The sequence below is a fragment of the Labrus bergylta genome, chromosome 11 (genome assembly GCF_963930695.1).
Source record: "Labrus bergylta chromosome 11, fLabBer1.1, whole genome shotgun sequence".
Lineage (NCBI taxonomy): Eukaryota > Metazoa > Chordata > Actinopteri > Labriformes > Labridae > Labrus > Labrus bergylta.
In genome coordinates, this window is record NC_089205.1 from 21,515,959 (window position 1) to 21,529,286 (window position 13,328).

Below are 13,328 nucleotides of genomic sequence, written 5' to 3' on the forward strand. Positions count from 1 at the left end.
TTATTATGTATTCAGCTAGAAAGATCAATTTGACTGTACACAGGACACTATCAGCAAGGAATTAAGAGTTACTGCTTTGTCCACAGGGGGAACCAAAATGCAAACAAAGTTCCTCACAGGAGCTTCAAAACTAACTGAATTATAGTTTCCCGGTTAATATAACAGGAGGTTTTTATTTTAATGTGTTAATATTAGTTATATATCTTTATTAGACAACACCTTAAAGTTCTGTTGTGTGAAATGCAGAAGTGTCTGTTGTTTTTTTTAGGGACTACAGAGATAACCAAAGTAGGTGCTGAGTCACCGTGTGTTTTGGAAACATTCAAATCGTGTTATGATGATGGTGATGATGATGGTGGTGATGATGATGGGGAGAAACATCACCAGGAGGCTTGAATAGTACCTTTTCCACCATAAAGGTGTACCTTTCATCGGCAAATCTCAGATAAAGTCACACAAGCTCTCTATGAACACCAGGGCTTTCACTGATGTCACAGCCACACTAGATGGTGATAACATTTGTGTATCACTTACTGATGAAAAAACACACATCTAGGTGAATGAAAGACTGGCAAAATAAGAGTCAATAAGAAGGGACAAGCATCTGTAGACTGCAGATGGATGTCACTAGAGATATTATTAGTATATAAGTTAGTGACAGACTGATTATAAATGGACATGATAGCTGTTCCTTGTAAAGTATGTAGGTAGTAGCATTTTTCCATGTCAAGATTTTGAAATAAAAATAGTAAGTAAAGAGTTAAGAACTTGTAGAGAGGAACCTTTTAAATCTGTTCAGAATATAGGCAGAGTCAGAAAACACATTTCTAATAGTGATGCTGACTCAAACAGTAGGCTAAACACTGCATACTAATCTGACTGTCAGCATTAGCAACATACTAAACTACAGGTCACTTGACTTTAACAAATATGTATTTCCAATATGTATTTTCAAGCTAGCACAACCATTGGTCCGTAAATAGAATTAGAACAGCAATAACCTTCATAACTAAGATGGCTTTTCTTTGAATGTAATTTAGTTTTAGAGTACGTATCCTTCTATTTTTACGCCGCTTGTTGGCTGACTGGTGAGCTCTGCCGTTGAATAGTCTGAGAGCCACAATGCATTTTTGGAGTAGTTTGGTTTGACCAGTGTGCTCTCGTATCATACTTAGAAAATGACCATCAATCTAGTATACATCTGGGTGTTTCTCGTTGGCTATAGCCTACATAACATTCTATGATTGCAAAACAAAACATTTGGAGCTCCCCATACTGGCTGGAAGCAGCGTAAGTCATAAGCTCCGCCTCCTCCATGGAAACAGATGGGATATGGGTCAAACTAGAAAATCTAAATATATGTACATTTTATCTTAAATATAGTTGATGTTATTATTTACTTACTTTAGTGAGAAATGTAGTTTCAATTCATTACTTGACACTATAAAAAAAAAAGGTAAACCGCCATGACAGACAGCTTCTGGGGCGGCTGTGTGAACTGGATTAGCAGAGTAGAGTCATTGAACTGAGAGTGTCTGTTTCTGCTCCAAGAATAGGCTGTAGACTGTCCTGACCTCTGTACTAGGAGAATCTTTGCTGTTTAGCGGGAAGTTAGATGTGTGTCAATAGCGCCCGTCCACCAGCCTTTCCCTTCGGTTTGGCAACAATGGGAGGGGCTGGAGGCTTGTCGTTCATTTCCATATAAAGTCACTGGTTCATATTTGACCTTTGGTTTGTGTCAAGAGTCTTTTTTTTTGTCAACATGAATTATTTCGTAATTGTTGCCACTATATTCAAGGGTAATTCCACACCGAGGTCAGGTCTATATAAGGAGCGGAGTTTTATGTTTATAGGTGCGTTGTATGGTAATTTTCTCCTCCGTTGCTAGGTTACAACACCCACGGGACTCCCCATCGTTCCATAATAGTGCGCTGCAACCACAAATCTACACCTCATACAACTGACACAGATCGCAGCAGGAAGTGTTGAATGTGAAACCAGGCGACAAACGGTTGTTTTCTTTTATCATAAATCTCCTCCTCTTTTTTTATTTTCATTTTATTTTAACCTCTCGTGAACTCGAGCATACTTTCAGGACCGTTACTGTGGCAGCACTTACGACACTTCATGTTTTCGAGGCATTTCTGAAAGGCATGTGTGGACACAAGACGTTCAACAGTTTAAAGGATTTAGCTTTTAGAAAACATGTACAGGCTATATTTGAAGGATTAAAGAAATACTCTGCATGTGATGACTTACACAATTAAAATCCTTTTTACATATTTTGGAGAGGATTCAACTCAGAAATCAAGGTGAGCAGATAAGAATAAATGTTTTTTTTTTTTTTTGCATAGATGACAAAATGTGAAGAATTTGCTGTACTTTAACTCTGAAGAATTCGACTCTGAGAAACGGAGGAAGAAAGTAAAAATAAAATCCACTAATTGAAAGTGTTTTAGCGCCATCTGTTGGCAATAAGAAACATTACTTGTTCTGGGTTTACAGTACAAACCTCAAAAGGTAGTGAAACACAGGAAACACACATACTGACATTCAACAACAAAAGTTAATGAAAACTTAACACAACAGTTAAAATACTCCGTCACAGGTTACATGTAGGAGCACAAATACTTTAGAAAAGCAGAACAAAGAGGTAGCTAAAGTAAAGCTAAGCATTTAGTACAAAGAAGACGGTATAATACTGTTTATTATTATGTGTTTCCTTCTAATAATGCATTTATTTATCAGGCTGATAATAAGATCATTGATGTATTTGAATTATTCTGGGTTGTTCGATCTATATCTTTGCATTATATTTGATTTGTTTACTGTTTAACTAATTGAGTACATATTGCAGAACAGATGAGCCGAAACAAAGTTTAAGAAAAAAAGAGACACATTTATTTGATTAGATATCCTGTACAGAGGGGCCTGATATCACAGCTGGTCAGGGAGTATTTACACTGATGGACACGCCTCCTTTGATTTCTACAATATCTGTCATGTGTGTATCTTAGAGGGAAATAAATAAGTATAACTCCAGCAGGACCTCTTCATTTGTGTCACTTCCACGCTTGCGTTGCTCCCAGATGGAAATTAAGTTTGAAACTGTAGAAAATTCTCCCAGGTGAGCGAACCAAACTGAAAATGTGACGCCCACCACCTCCTGGAGAAGCCTGACAGTTAAACTTACTCCATTGCTCAGTCTGAAAAATCTTCTTCTTCTTCTGCTGCTGCAAAAACAGTTCAGGTCTTCACTCCTTCTCTATGAGGTGAGGTTCCGAGAATTTTTGGATTTGCAGCTCCTCCACCAACTCGTCCACACAGGCCTTAAAGAGTGGCTCGGGCTCCTGGTGGACAGAACAAAACAGAGTCAGCACAGACAAGATAGAGTCAGGAGGCAGGACGTGACTTAGAAATGTTGGACGAAGCAACAGAGTCTGACACTACGATGAAAGTTTTGGCCTTTATATTAATGCACTTTGTAGTTTGACAAATTCACCGCATCATCAAAAGAGCAGAGAAGAGCATACTGGGGAAAAGAAAACATATTGCTGAATATTTCATGCTGTGTTCTCGAATGGGCTTCACCATGACTTCACACGGAAATTTACCAGGGGTCGGCATGAAAAATTAAATGAAAAGTCAGGGTGAAAAATAAAGTGTTGTTAGCGTTCAGCCCGAAAATGTCACACATTTTACATGAAAGCTCTATCTTTTCTCTTTCTTAAGGTTCTTATAAATGTTTTTGGCATACTAAAGATGAGCAATGTATTTTTGTATTCTTACGAGGACAAACTTCTAAAAATAGAGTTTAGAGTGAGGTGAGCTTTAGGCACTTGCTCATGAGGACTCTCTTACCTTGTACTCAAGCTGCCTCTGTTTCTCCACGGCTTCCTCCAGACTCAGACCAAACCACTCCGCCTCCTCCTCTGGGATCTCAAACTGCTGCTCACAAAGACAAAGAGAAGCCCGATATTGTATTTTAAACCTTCTCTTTTACAGTAAATATCCAGCTTTAGAAATGACTCTGAACACATCCCAGCTACCTTGTATTTGTTGTAAACCTTCTCTCTCTCCACTGAGTCATTGGGGTAAAGCTCTGTGTCTTTGCGTGCCAGGCGTAGCAGCATCGCCCTCTTCAGGTCCATCCCCAGCTTGGAGTTAAGGTCTTCTTTGGTTGTCTAATCAAAGTAAAGAGAAGGTAGTGTAATAAATGTCAGGGGGGAAAAAAACTATAGGTGGTCATTTTGATACAGTGAGGTAGTTTGTTTCTTACTCTAAGAATGTAAAAGTCAAATCCGTAGGCAGTGTCGATGAGGTCCAGAGTGCGTGCTGTGACGGTGATGGTAAACTTGTGGTCGAGGATCTCGCTGTACAGCTCCCTCTTGAACAGCTGGGGTTTCCAGGTCTTTCTCAGACGAGTCGACAGCTACAGACACAGACAGTCAGGAATTCATTATGTTTTTAAATGGCTGGGACAGATGACTTAAGAATGATGAATAAAGTCAACACTGTCGTATAACTAACAGAAGAAAAGCATCTTCATGGACTCACTTTGTCACCGTTGGCGTATCTGAAACCCGATATCAAGCCCTCTCCTCCCCACAGGCCGTCTTGGGAGGGCGGGGGGTAGAAGATGGGGATCGGGACATCCTGCACCCGTTCCTTCTGCCCTGTGTTTGGGTTAGCTCGGTACTGGACTCCCAACGGCTTCCAATGGACAGGGGTGGGTTCTTTCTGCTCGAGGGACTTGAGGTAATGTTTGGGAAGGCGGGCATAGATGCCCTGCTTCAGTTTCAGGGCATCCCAGATTTTGGGTGAGTATTTAAAAAGAGGCATAACAGACTCTTTTAAAGTCAACCTGGAAGAGAGAATAAGGAAAGAGATATGAACAAAAAACTGAATTATAAACCGGCTAAAATCATCATTAAATGTTTTCTGCAAGAGCTACACTTTTCTTCCACATGCACTAAATGTTTTTTGATAAACACCAAAAAGTTTGTTCCCGAGCTGAAGCCTGAAATCCTTTCTGAACTTATTTTGACAAGTTGTTATTATTGTTGTTGTTGCCATCTTTCCGCAGGTTCTCATTCTTTAAGAGTACAGACTTTAATGTCATCTGAAACACTGAAAAACACCTAACAACAATATATATTACCCAGGTTTACATTCTATCTATTACAATAGAGAGGTAGAAACCCTGCATGCATGGCATTTGATTGACTGAAGAACCTAAATGAATAAAAGATTGAAAACTATAATTTAAGATAACATCAAAGCTTTACATCAGAAGTATTAATGATTGTGACAGAAGGCCTTAGACTGCAAGAGCAACCTTTGACCTCTTAACATTTCATTTTTTATTTAATAATGCACACAACCATCACTATTGTTACAATTATTTAAAAAACAAGCAAATCTCTTAAGTCATTTGGATTTCTGAAGATTCATTTACTGACATACACTCAAGTGTATTCCTTCCATAAAGTTGCCTGTTAGCAGCATGCTAAGTGGCACAGGCCAATAACACAGATATAATACACTTTCATCGTGACAAATGAGACTCTACGAGTTTGATACGCGGTTTGAGAAAACGTACACGCCTCCCTTACCCTTTAAAAAGGAAAAAAAGATGACCACCACCAAGTACAGGGACCGGTTTTAATCCAAGTTAGCCTAAATAAAGCAGGCAAGGACAACATGCATCCTCTACTGCCCAGGCTGGTTTCCGCTTTCATAAACCCGCCTCCAACGACGTCTGTGATTGGCTGACAAGAACTCTCCAGCAATGATTGGCTTTTACGGGCTATCAATCATTTATTTTCACTGCAAAAGCGGATGTGGATTTGTGATATGAGCTTTCTGTATTTACCAAACATTCTTGTATTTTTACTTTATTAGTATAATTACGGCTCTCTTCACATTTATGGTAATTGAATATCATGTTTTTTTTGTAAATAAGTATGAAACAAGTTTACCAGGTAAATGCTAACACTACCTGTGACTATTCATTTTCAGGTTTTTTTTTTAGTTTGGTGACTCTTCATACACTCTTACATTAAAACAAACATTATATTTAGCAGATGGTGCAGGTTGAATTCAAGGTGAGTTATAAATGAGTTGTCACTCAGATGTTGGCTAATGCAGATAACGAAATTGCACAAGTAAACCTTAACCATAAACCCAAATGTTTTATAATATAAAGTAAATTAGTTCAACAATTATTATTCAAAAGATGAAAAAACTAAAAAAAAATGCAGAAGAATTATTTTTCTTTGGGTAATTTCAAACCTTTATTGTAGAGTGAGAGGAAAAACGTGACAGGAAGTCTCTGCTTTGTGCAGAGTCGGGACATTTTGTAGTTCTGAGAAAGAGAAAATATTAAAAAAATATCATAGTTTTGCTGTTTATGGATACGCAAATGACATGATAGACATTGCAATCACCTCAATGCACGACATGGATAGTTGCAGCTCGTCAGTATATGATGAAGTTTCATTTCATCATCCTGAGATCATTATTCAGTCTCTCTCTGAGAGACGAATCCGCCCGAAAGGTGGAATTGAACCACTCTGCCGCTAAGCAGCTACAGGTTTGAAGCCTGCACCCCGGACCACCGAGGCTCATCCGGGCAATTGTTAAAAGTGAAACACGCGGACTATATACTGTGTTATTAGTGACCACACTCTCAGTCACGGTTTCACCATGATGACTGGACATGTGTCTGTATTTGTCAAAGAAAGCTTCTTTACGCATAGTTCAATCATATACTGGATGCTTTAAACCACATTTATGTTAAGAAAAAGTACAAACAAAGGAAACATAGTATCCTCTGTGCTTTTTATGCAAATAAGAAGCATTTTGATTGGCTGCCTGAAAATATAAAGGTGTTGCCACACAACGTCATCGCAGGTAAGTGAGACTGACTGTTTATGTTCACAATAAATCACAGGTATATGATGGCATGTGACCACAGGGAAGTAACTCGTGATATTGATAATGTGTTGCCAGTTATTGGATCCACATCCATTTTTCCAGGCACATTAATTGACTAATTTGCCTCAATGTATGTCCTTCAATATTAATATTGTTTAAGGTGGAAAAGATAACTGGTCAAATTAGCAAAACTATACTATGCAGTGTTCTTACAAAAGCTCCGCATTCAAAGTTATGATTTGATTATAGGCTATTTGGGATCATCAGAAACACTGGTGGATTAAACTGGGAAAAAAACTTTAATGTTGCAGTAAGTCAAATACTCACTGCATACACTCTTGAGAGCAGTACATTTTATAAATACATTTATTCTAAAACTGTTTTGTTGGTTTAGTCAATCCGTAGAGAGTAACTTTATCTAGCAGATAAATGTAGAGTTGTTAAAATGTACAGGAGCATTAAATGAAAGTATTAAAAGGCACCTCAACATTTGACTGGAGTACATTACTTAAGTGAATGTGCTCTTCTACTTTGCACCACTGGATATATTTTGTATTGTATTTCATTGTATATAGGATAGGATAATACTTTATTGATCCCCAGAGGGGAAATTTGTCACGTTGCAGCAGCAAAAGACAGAAAAGGTCATACAAAATAAAAAAGTACAGTCTTATGGCAGTGGGCACAAAGGAGCGCCTGAAGAGCTCCGTTTTGCACCTGGGGGGGGGGATGAGGCGTTGGCTGAAAGAACTTCTCATCTGCCACAGCTCGTCATGGAGAGGGTGAGAGGAGTTATCCAAGATGGATATGATTTTGTCCTTCACCCTCCTCTCAGCAACTGTCTCCAAAGTGTCCAGATCTAGTCCAACTACAGAGTGTCACCATATTTATAAAGAAGAAGCTTATAACATATTAAACTACTTCATACTTGTACTATATCAGATCAACACATTTGATTTCATCTTGAAATAAAAGGGCAAATGTTATTATTATTATTTGTTTTATTTCAGCACATGATACAGTGTTTTGAGTTTTCAGGTACAAACAAAGTAACACAGCTTGTATAAAATGCCTTATTCAGCACTTAAATTAATTTGGTATAACAAAAATATTTGGCACAGCACCGTGTTAATGTTGTATATCTATCTGAACATATATACTCTATATATATATATATATATATATATATATATATATATATATATATATATATATATATATATATATATATATATATGCAGTCAGTGTTTTGTTAAAGATTACACTTTCAAATCTTTACATTCTCCACCGTTCACTATGATTAGCTTTACATCTGGACATGGATATCCTTTAGGATAATTTGATGGTTAAATCTGATGGTCAGAGGAATGTGTTCTCGATGACCAGTGTTTGAGGGTCTTCCTTTGTTTCTCCAGCTGGTGTCAGCAGTGTCCTGGTCGGCTCCTCTTTGGGGGAGCAGCACATGAAACCAGCGCAGGCCTTTCCACAAGCGAGGCTGCAGGTCAGCTGGAGCGGAGGCAGAGTGGGGTCCTCTCTGTGGATGACTGGGGAGGTTTCCCCCTCACTGCCTGCAGAGGAGCCAGAATAGGATACAAACTCTGGCTGAACGGTGCAGCAACTCACTCCGACACTCTGCAGCACCTTTGTGACCCCGGAGAGCACATCAACACACCTAGACATATGTGAGTAGATTCCTCATTAATAAAAAAAAAAACTTCAGCTTGAACAACTTTTCTTACAATTATTTTGTCCAAATAACACAACACCTTGAGAGTTACGGAAATTATTTTCACTCATAGTTTATGCTGTTACATCCGTTAATATACTTATATATTAGAGATGTCTATCATTCTCTGGTTGCTAAAATGTATCCACTTACACGTGATAACAGAAAAATATAAGCGACACAAAAGTACAAATTTGTTAAACTCGCCTGTGTAATGGAAACCCAGCATGACAGTGTACATGCACCGAGGCCACTGTTAGTGTTCCAGCTAACTGCCAGACGTGGAGGTCGTGCACAGCCTGCACACCAGGGACACTCGCAATCCTCCGTCCAAGATCAGACACACAAATATGTGGAGGTGTTGACTGTAGCAATAACAGTCCATACCTGTGCACCTGGACACATTTACCAGAGAAGAACATTGAATACATGCATCTTCATTTGTTATTTTATCAAACTTCTGCAAATAATCTTTTCCACATTGCTTGTAGTTCAACTCTACGACAGCAGCAGCAACTATTTAACTACATATCAGGATATCATGTATAAATCCAGTCAAAGTCTGACCTCTGGCATAGCCATGGCAATCAGCACACACACAGCCAACATAGACAGGACAGGATCCAGATAAACCAGGAGGCCACAGGCTCCAGAGCTGTGCAGACACTGCGGGCCAACCAGCAGCGTCACCAAGCTGTTGATCAGAGACAGGATGGGGGTGCAAAGGCTCTGCACGACGAGGGTGGATGGCAGGAGAATGACTACCTCCTGGCTGGTAGGAACAGGACTGTCAGTGGGATGTGAGGATTTGCAGATTTGGGAGCTATTAGATGCATTCTCATTGCCTTGGAGCACAAAGACAACAGAAGAAAATGTTTTCTTTAATGATTGTGACTTTCATGTTAATTTAAAACACCATGCTCCAAGGACACAGAATGACTTCTCTTATTTATTTATTTCACAAATGTGAAGTAATGATGTGTTTGATACACATGCAATGAATTTAAATTAGTATCAAAATGATATTGGAGGAGTATTTTTGAAGAGGGCCTTATATACAGGTTGGTCAATGTTTTAATAAGATTAGAAAGCAATGTTGAGGGGATTTACAAATGGCATCAAAATGTAGTTCATTCAAAAGAGTGTATTTGACTCCATACTTTGCCAAACACTGCAGTATGTGTAGCAGAGCATCACGGATGTTTGCGCTAGAACTGGTTGCTAACGTTTAGTAATGTTGAATATTCTTCGAGTTTGTTTCAGAGGCAGCAAACATTCACAATTCTATTTTTATCCAACTCAATACACAAGTGTATCTGCAGCCATTTTTTATGTAAAAAGGGACATTTTCAACTCTCAAATTGTTACAGGTGTCCCAAATATATTGCACTTGTATTTTTATGTTTACTGATAAAGCAAACGAATTTGAAATCACACAGTTGTCTTCACCTATGCCTTGGAGTAAACAAAAACTCTTTACATTTGGTTACATATTAAAACCAAATGTGGAAAGAACAAGCTCAAATTGTTTTCCCCATGAGATAAGAAAGGCAACAGACAGTCCAAGGATCTTAACTTTCTTACCAAGATGTCCCTTACAGGTTCTGTCTTTGGAGATTCCTGTAATCTCTTCTGTTTGACTCAAATCTGCGACACAGCTCAGACCTTCACAGTCACCGCTGTCCCGAGGAGCTGCTGCATGCAGGTGGACTCCTGGCTGCGGTTGAGGGTTTTCAGAGTCCCTGTCAGGGCTGCTGGTGGAGATTCCCGGGTTACTGAGGACAAGCGCCCCATTGTGAAGAGGGTCATCCGCAGGATATTGGACTTGGCTAACGTCATCCAGGAGTTTCTCTGGATCTATCCAACCCTCGGCTTTCCCTTTAGTCGAGACTGTAGGAGTCAAACAGAGGAATGAAAAACAAACATGGGCACAGTTTGATGTTTCTTACAGCTGAATGTACACTTGGCAGATACATCAAAGTGGGATCAGTCAAAGAAATATTATCACAGAGACAGTGACACCCATTCACCTCTAAAAAAGGATAGGTGTTCATTTTCAATCAACTCATATTCACAACTGTTCACTCTTTGTATTAGTAGTCTGGCTTTTAATAATTCTACTGAAAAAACTTCACATGTACATTCTCTCCTACTTTGCTCCTTGCATTTGGAGAAAGTTGGCGTTATGTTACCTTTGTGGTTCACTTCAAAGTGAGATTTAGTCTCCAGCTGCCTGCCTGCACCTGCTTGCTCTTGTTTCATCTGGTCCCATTTAAGCCAGAGCAACAGCATCTTATAGAGCAGACTGATGGCTCCAACCAGCACAGGCAGCGGGGGGTGCTGTACTGGGTGTGGATCCAGGGAGAAGCTGATGATTTCAGTGACGCAAGAGAGACACAGAGAGGTCAGGACTAGAGCGGAGATGAAAGCCCCCACAACCTGAGTCCTGCTGCTGCTGTACGACAGACCACAGTTCAGAGCTGGAGAGACTTCTGGGGAGTTGACCTGTGCGGCTGCTTCAAGAGGAGGTTGAGGAATCGGAGGCTGCTCTTGGATTTGTGACTCATCAGTGGAGGTGTGGGTGTCAGGTGGTAGAACTTTAATGGCAGAGTCTACAGACAGGAGGGAAGGAGGTGCAGCTGAGGAGGGGGGAGAGTATGCAGGGGAGAGAGGAGGTTTTCTCACGCTCACAGGCTTAGAAGGAGGAAAAGCCATGCGCACGAGCATGAAGAGTGTGTGAAATCCATCCACCAGAACAATGAGGGACTCGCACAACTGATGGATGATGACCTGGCACACTAGCAGCAGGACAGCTGCTCCCAGCATGCACCAGTTTAGCACCCTCATAACTGCAACTGAGTGAATAAAGCACAATCAACATTTCATACATTCAAACACATGGCAAATTGTCTGTCAACCTCAATGTTGCATGTGTTACAATAAGATCATATTATATTATTTTAATTTTTATATTAGCTCATAGCTCATGTGCTGCGTGTAATGTTTTCAAGACATACGAAAGGGCAACTTCTGGATGCAGCAAGAAATACAAGCTTGACTGAGATGGATGGCAACTTGTGATGAAAGATATATATTAGAACTCGTGGAAGAGAAATACCAAAAACGAGTTAATTTGTTTTAGTTCTGGTAATTTAATTTGACCAGTTACATTGAACTTTTAGCCATAAGATCCTCACTCTGAGTTCTAAGTTTCACTTAAAACGTGTTTAACAAGTTAAACATTGCATTTCCATTTAGATATTTAAAAAACAATCTGAAATAATTTGTGTAGATCTCTAAGCTTCCCTGGATGAGTCAGTTACCTCTGTTACACTTCAAAAAGAGTTCACAATAAATAATACATGTATGTTCTGCAGAAGTTGGTAGTCGTCCTTGTTATTGGGTATTCATAATGTGAAAAAAATCATTTGAAAACTTCTTTTCAAAGTTTTGAAGTGCAGTAAAAGCTGTATCTTTCCCCCTGAAATGTGTTTGAGAAGTTAGTTCCATATTAAATATTTATTACCTCACAATTGTATGTAAGTGTTGGGCTTGAGTGAATATTTAAACTTCATAAATATTTCTGCACCATTTGATTTGTGTTCAACAAATCAACTACTAGCCTGACAACATTTAGCATTTTGAGGTACTTTATATCACTGCTTTAAAGTTTTACCCTGCATCAATTAGGAAAATATATGTTAAAAACAGATGTGTATATAAAGTAATGCACATCAGCCACATCGTAGTCAGCTTCAACATTAAACTAAATAACTGTTAATGATCTATAAGCTAAATAATACCCAGAAGTATATTATTGTGATAATAATAATCATGCATAAAAAGGACTCTCATATTTGAGTTAAAATAGCACTGGTTCATTAAAGTACTAAAATATTGAATGAAATTGACTTTTAAAGAATACATTACTTTGGTGTTGTTCATTTAAAAATACAAGATCTGATTACTTCTTCCACATGACAGTCCAGAATAAAACAACATGTACATGTACATGAACACTGCAAACTGTTCCCAAAAGCACAACTCTGTCATAAAATACAAGATAAATGTCGCAAGTGTTCTGTTTGAAATTAAATTACCGCAGTGAAGTGGACGACCCTCAGTCAGCAATCAGGACAAGTTGGGCTCTTGGATGTGATCTGTGCAGCGAGATCAGAAAAATGTCATTCATAATGTCTCCCCATCTCCCCCTCTCCCCCTCTCTCTCTCTCCCACCTCACTCCTCCTCTGCTCTAATCACAGTCATGTGAGCCAGGGAGGGGTTGGGTGGTATCGTCCTCTCCTCAGCTATCCCTGTTTGCATTCCCTCCTCAGCTGGTTGGTGGGAGAGGATCACACAGCCCACCCACCCTTCACACACTCTGAGCAGTCCGAGTGAAGCTAATTTGCACTAATTAAATCCCCATTGTGTTGTCAGGATTACAGATACCAGACCTGCTATTACATAATCTGATCAGCCAGAAAACAGACTTCATAAACTGGAAACAGATTAAGATGTTACAGTACACACAATGTTTACAGTTGCTTAATTTGGATGTAGACTTCCTACATCCTTTTTGTTTCCTGGTAGAGCTTTAAAAACAGAGCAGACACCTTCCCTCAGCTGTGGATTTTACAAAGATAATCAGAATCTTCTATAAAA

At 39.2% G+C, this 13,328-nt stretch overlaps 2 protein-coding genes and 1 non-coding gene across 3 annotated transcripts; all 3 read right to left on the reverse strand.

Moving 5' to 3' along the window:
• Positions 1 to 2,878: 2,878 nt before the first annotated feature.
• mrpl28 (mitochondrial ribosomal protein L28) lies at positions 2,879 to 5,750 on the reverse strand. The gene is made up of 6 exons (XM_065960704.1): positions 5,616 to 5,750; positions 4,558 to 4,864; positions 4,280 to 4,432; positions 4,050 to 4,184; positions 3,862 to 3,948; positions 2,879 to 3,350 (listed from the first exon to the last, which is right to left on the reverse strand). Exons 2-6 carry the CDS (start codon positions 4,840 to 4,842, stop codon positions 3,255 to 3,257), a joined length of 756 nt encoding a protein of 251 aa, XP_065816776.1. The 5' UTR covers positions 4,843 to 4,864; positions 5,616 to 5,750; the 3' UTR covers positions 2,879 to 3,254.
• A 799-nt stretch (positions 5,751 to 6,549) lies between these two features.
• Positions 6,550 to 6,636, reverse strand: trnastop-uca (transfer RNA opal suppressor (anticodon UCA)). The gene has a single exon. It is a non-coding gene; the product is annotated as a tRNA-Sec (tRNA).
• A 1,286-nt stretch (positions 6,637 to 7,922) lies between these two features.
• LOC109985793 (proton-coupled zinc antiporter SLC30A1) lies at positions 7,923 to 12,906 on the reverse strand. The gene is made up of 6 exons (XM_065960768.1): positions 12,766 to 12,906; positions 10,858 to 11,520; positions 10,250 to 10,555; positions 9,233 to 9,510; positions 8,873 to 9,060; positions 7,923 to 8,611 (listed from the first exon to the last, which is right to left on the reverse strand). The coding sequence occupies exons 2-6, from the start codon at positions 11,510 to 11,512 to the stop codon at positions 8,299 to 8,301; spliced, it is 1,740 nt and encodes a 579-aa protein (XP_065816840.1). The 5' UTR covers positions 11,513 to 11,520; positions 12,766 to 12,906; the 3' UTR covers positions 7,923 to 8,298.
• Positions 12,907 to 13,328: the final 422 nt, after the last annotated feature.

Coding starts and splice junctions, on each gene's coding strand:
- mrpl28 (XM_065960704.1), bottom strand. CDS start 4,842: ATGCCTCTTTTTAAATACTCACCCAAAATCTGGGATGCCCTGAAACTG. Junction 4,185..4,279: donor TTGACTTTTACATTCTTAGA/GTAAGAAACAAA, acceptor TACTTTGATTAG/ACAACCAAAGAAGACCTTAA. Junction 3,949..4,049: donor AGGTTTACAACAAATACAAG/GTAGCTGGGATG, acceptor CTTTGTGAGCAG/CAGTTTGAGATCCCAGAGGA.
- LOC109985793 (XM_065960768.1), bottom strand. CDS start 11,512: ATGAGGGTGCTAAACTGGTGCATGCTGGGAGCAGCTGTCCTGCTGCTA. Junction 10,556..10,857: donor CTTTGAAGTGAACCACAAAG/GTAACATAACGC, acceptor TGACTCCTACAG/TCTCGACTAAAGGGAAAGCC. Junction 9,061..9,232: donor TTGCCATGGCTATGCCAGAG/GTCAGACTTTGA, acceptor AAATGTGTCCAG/GTGCACAGGTATGGACTGTT.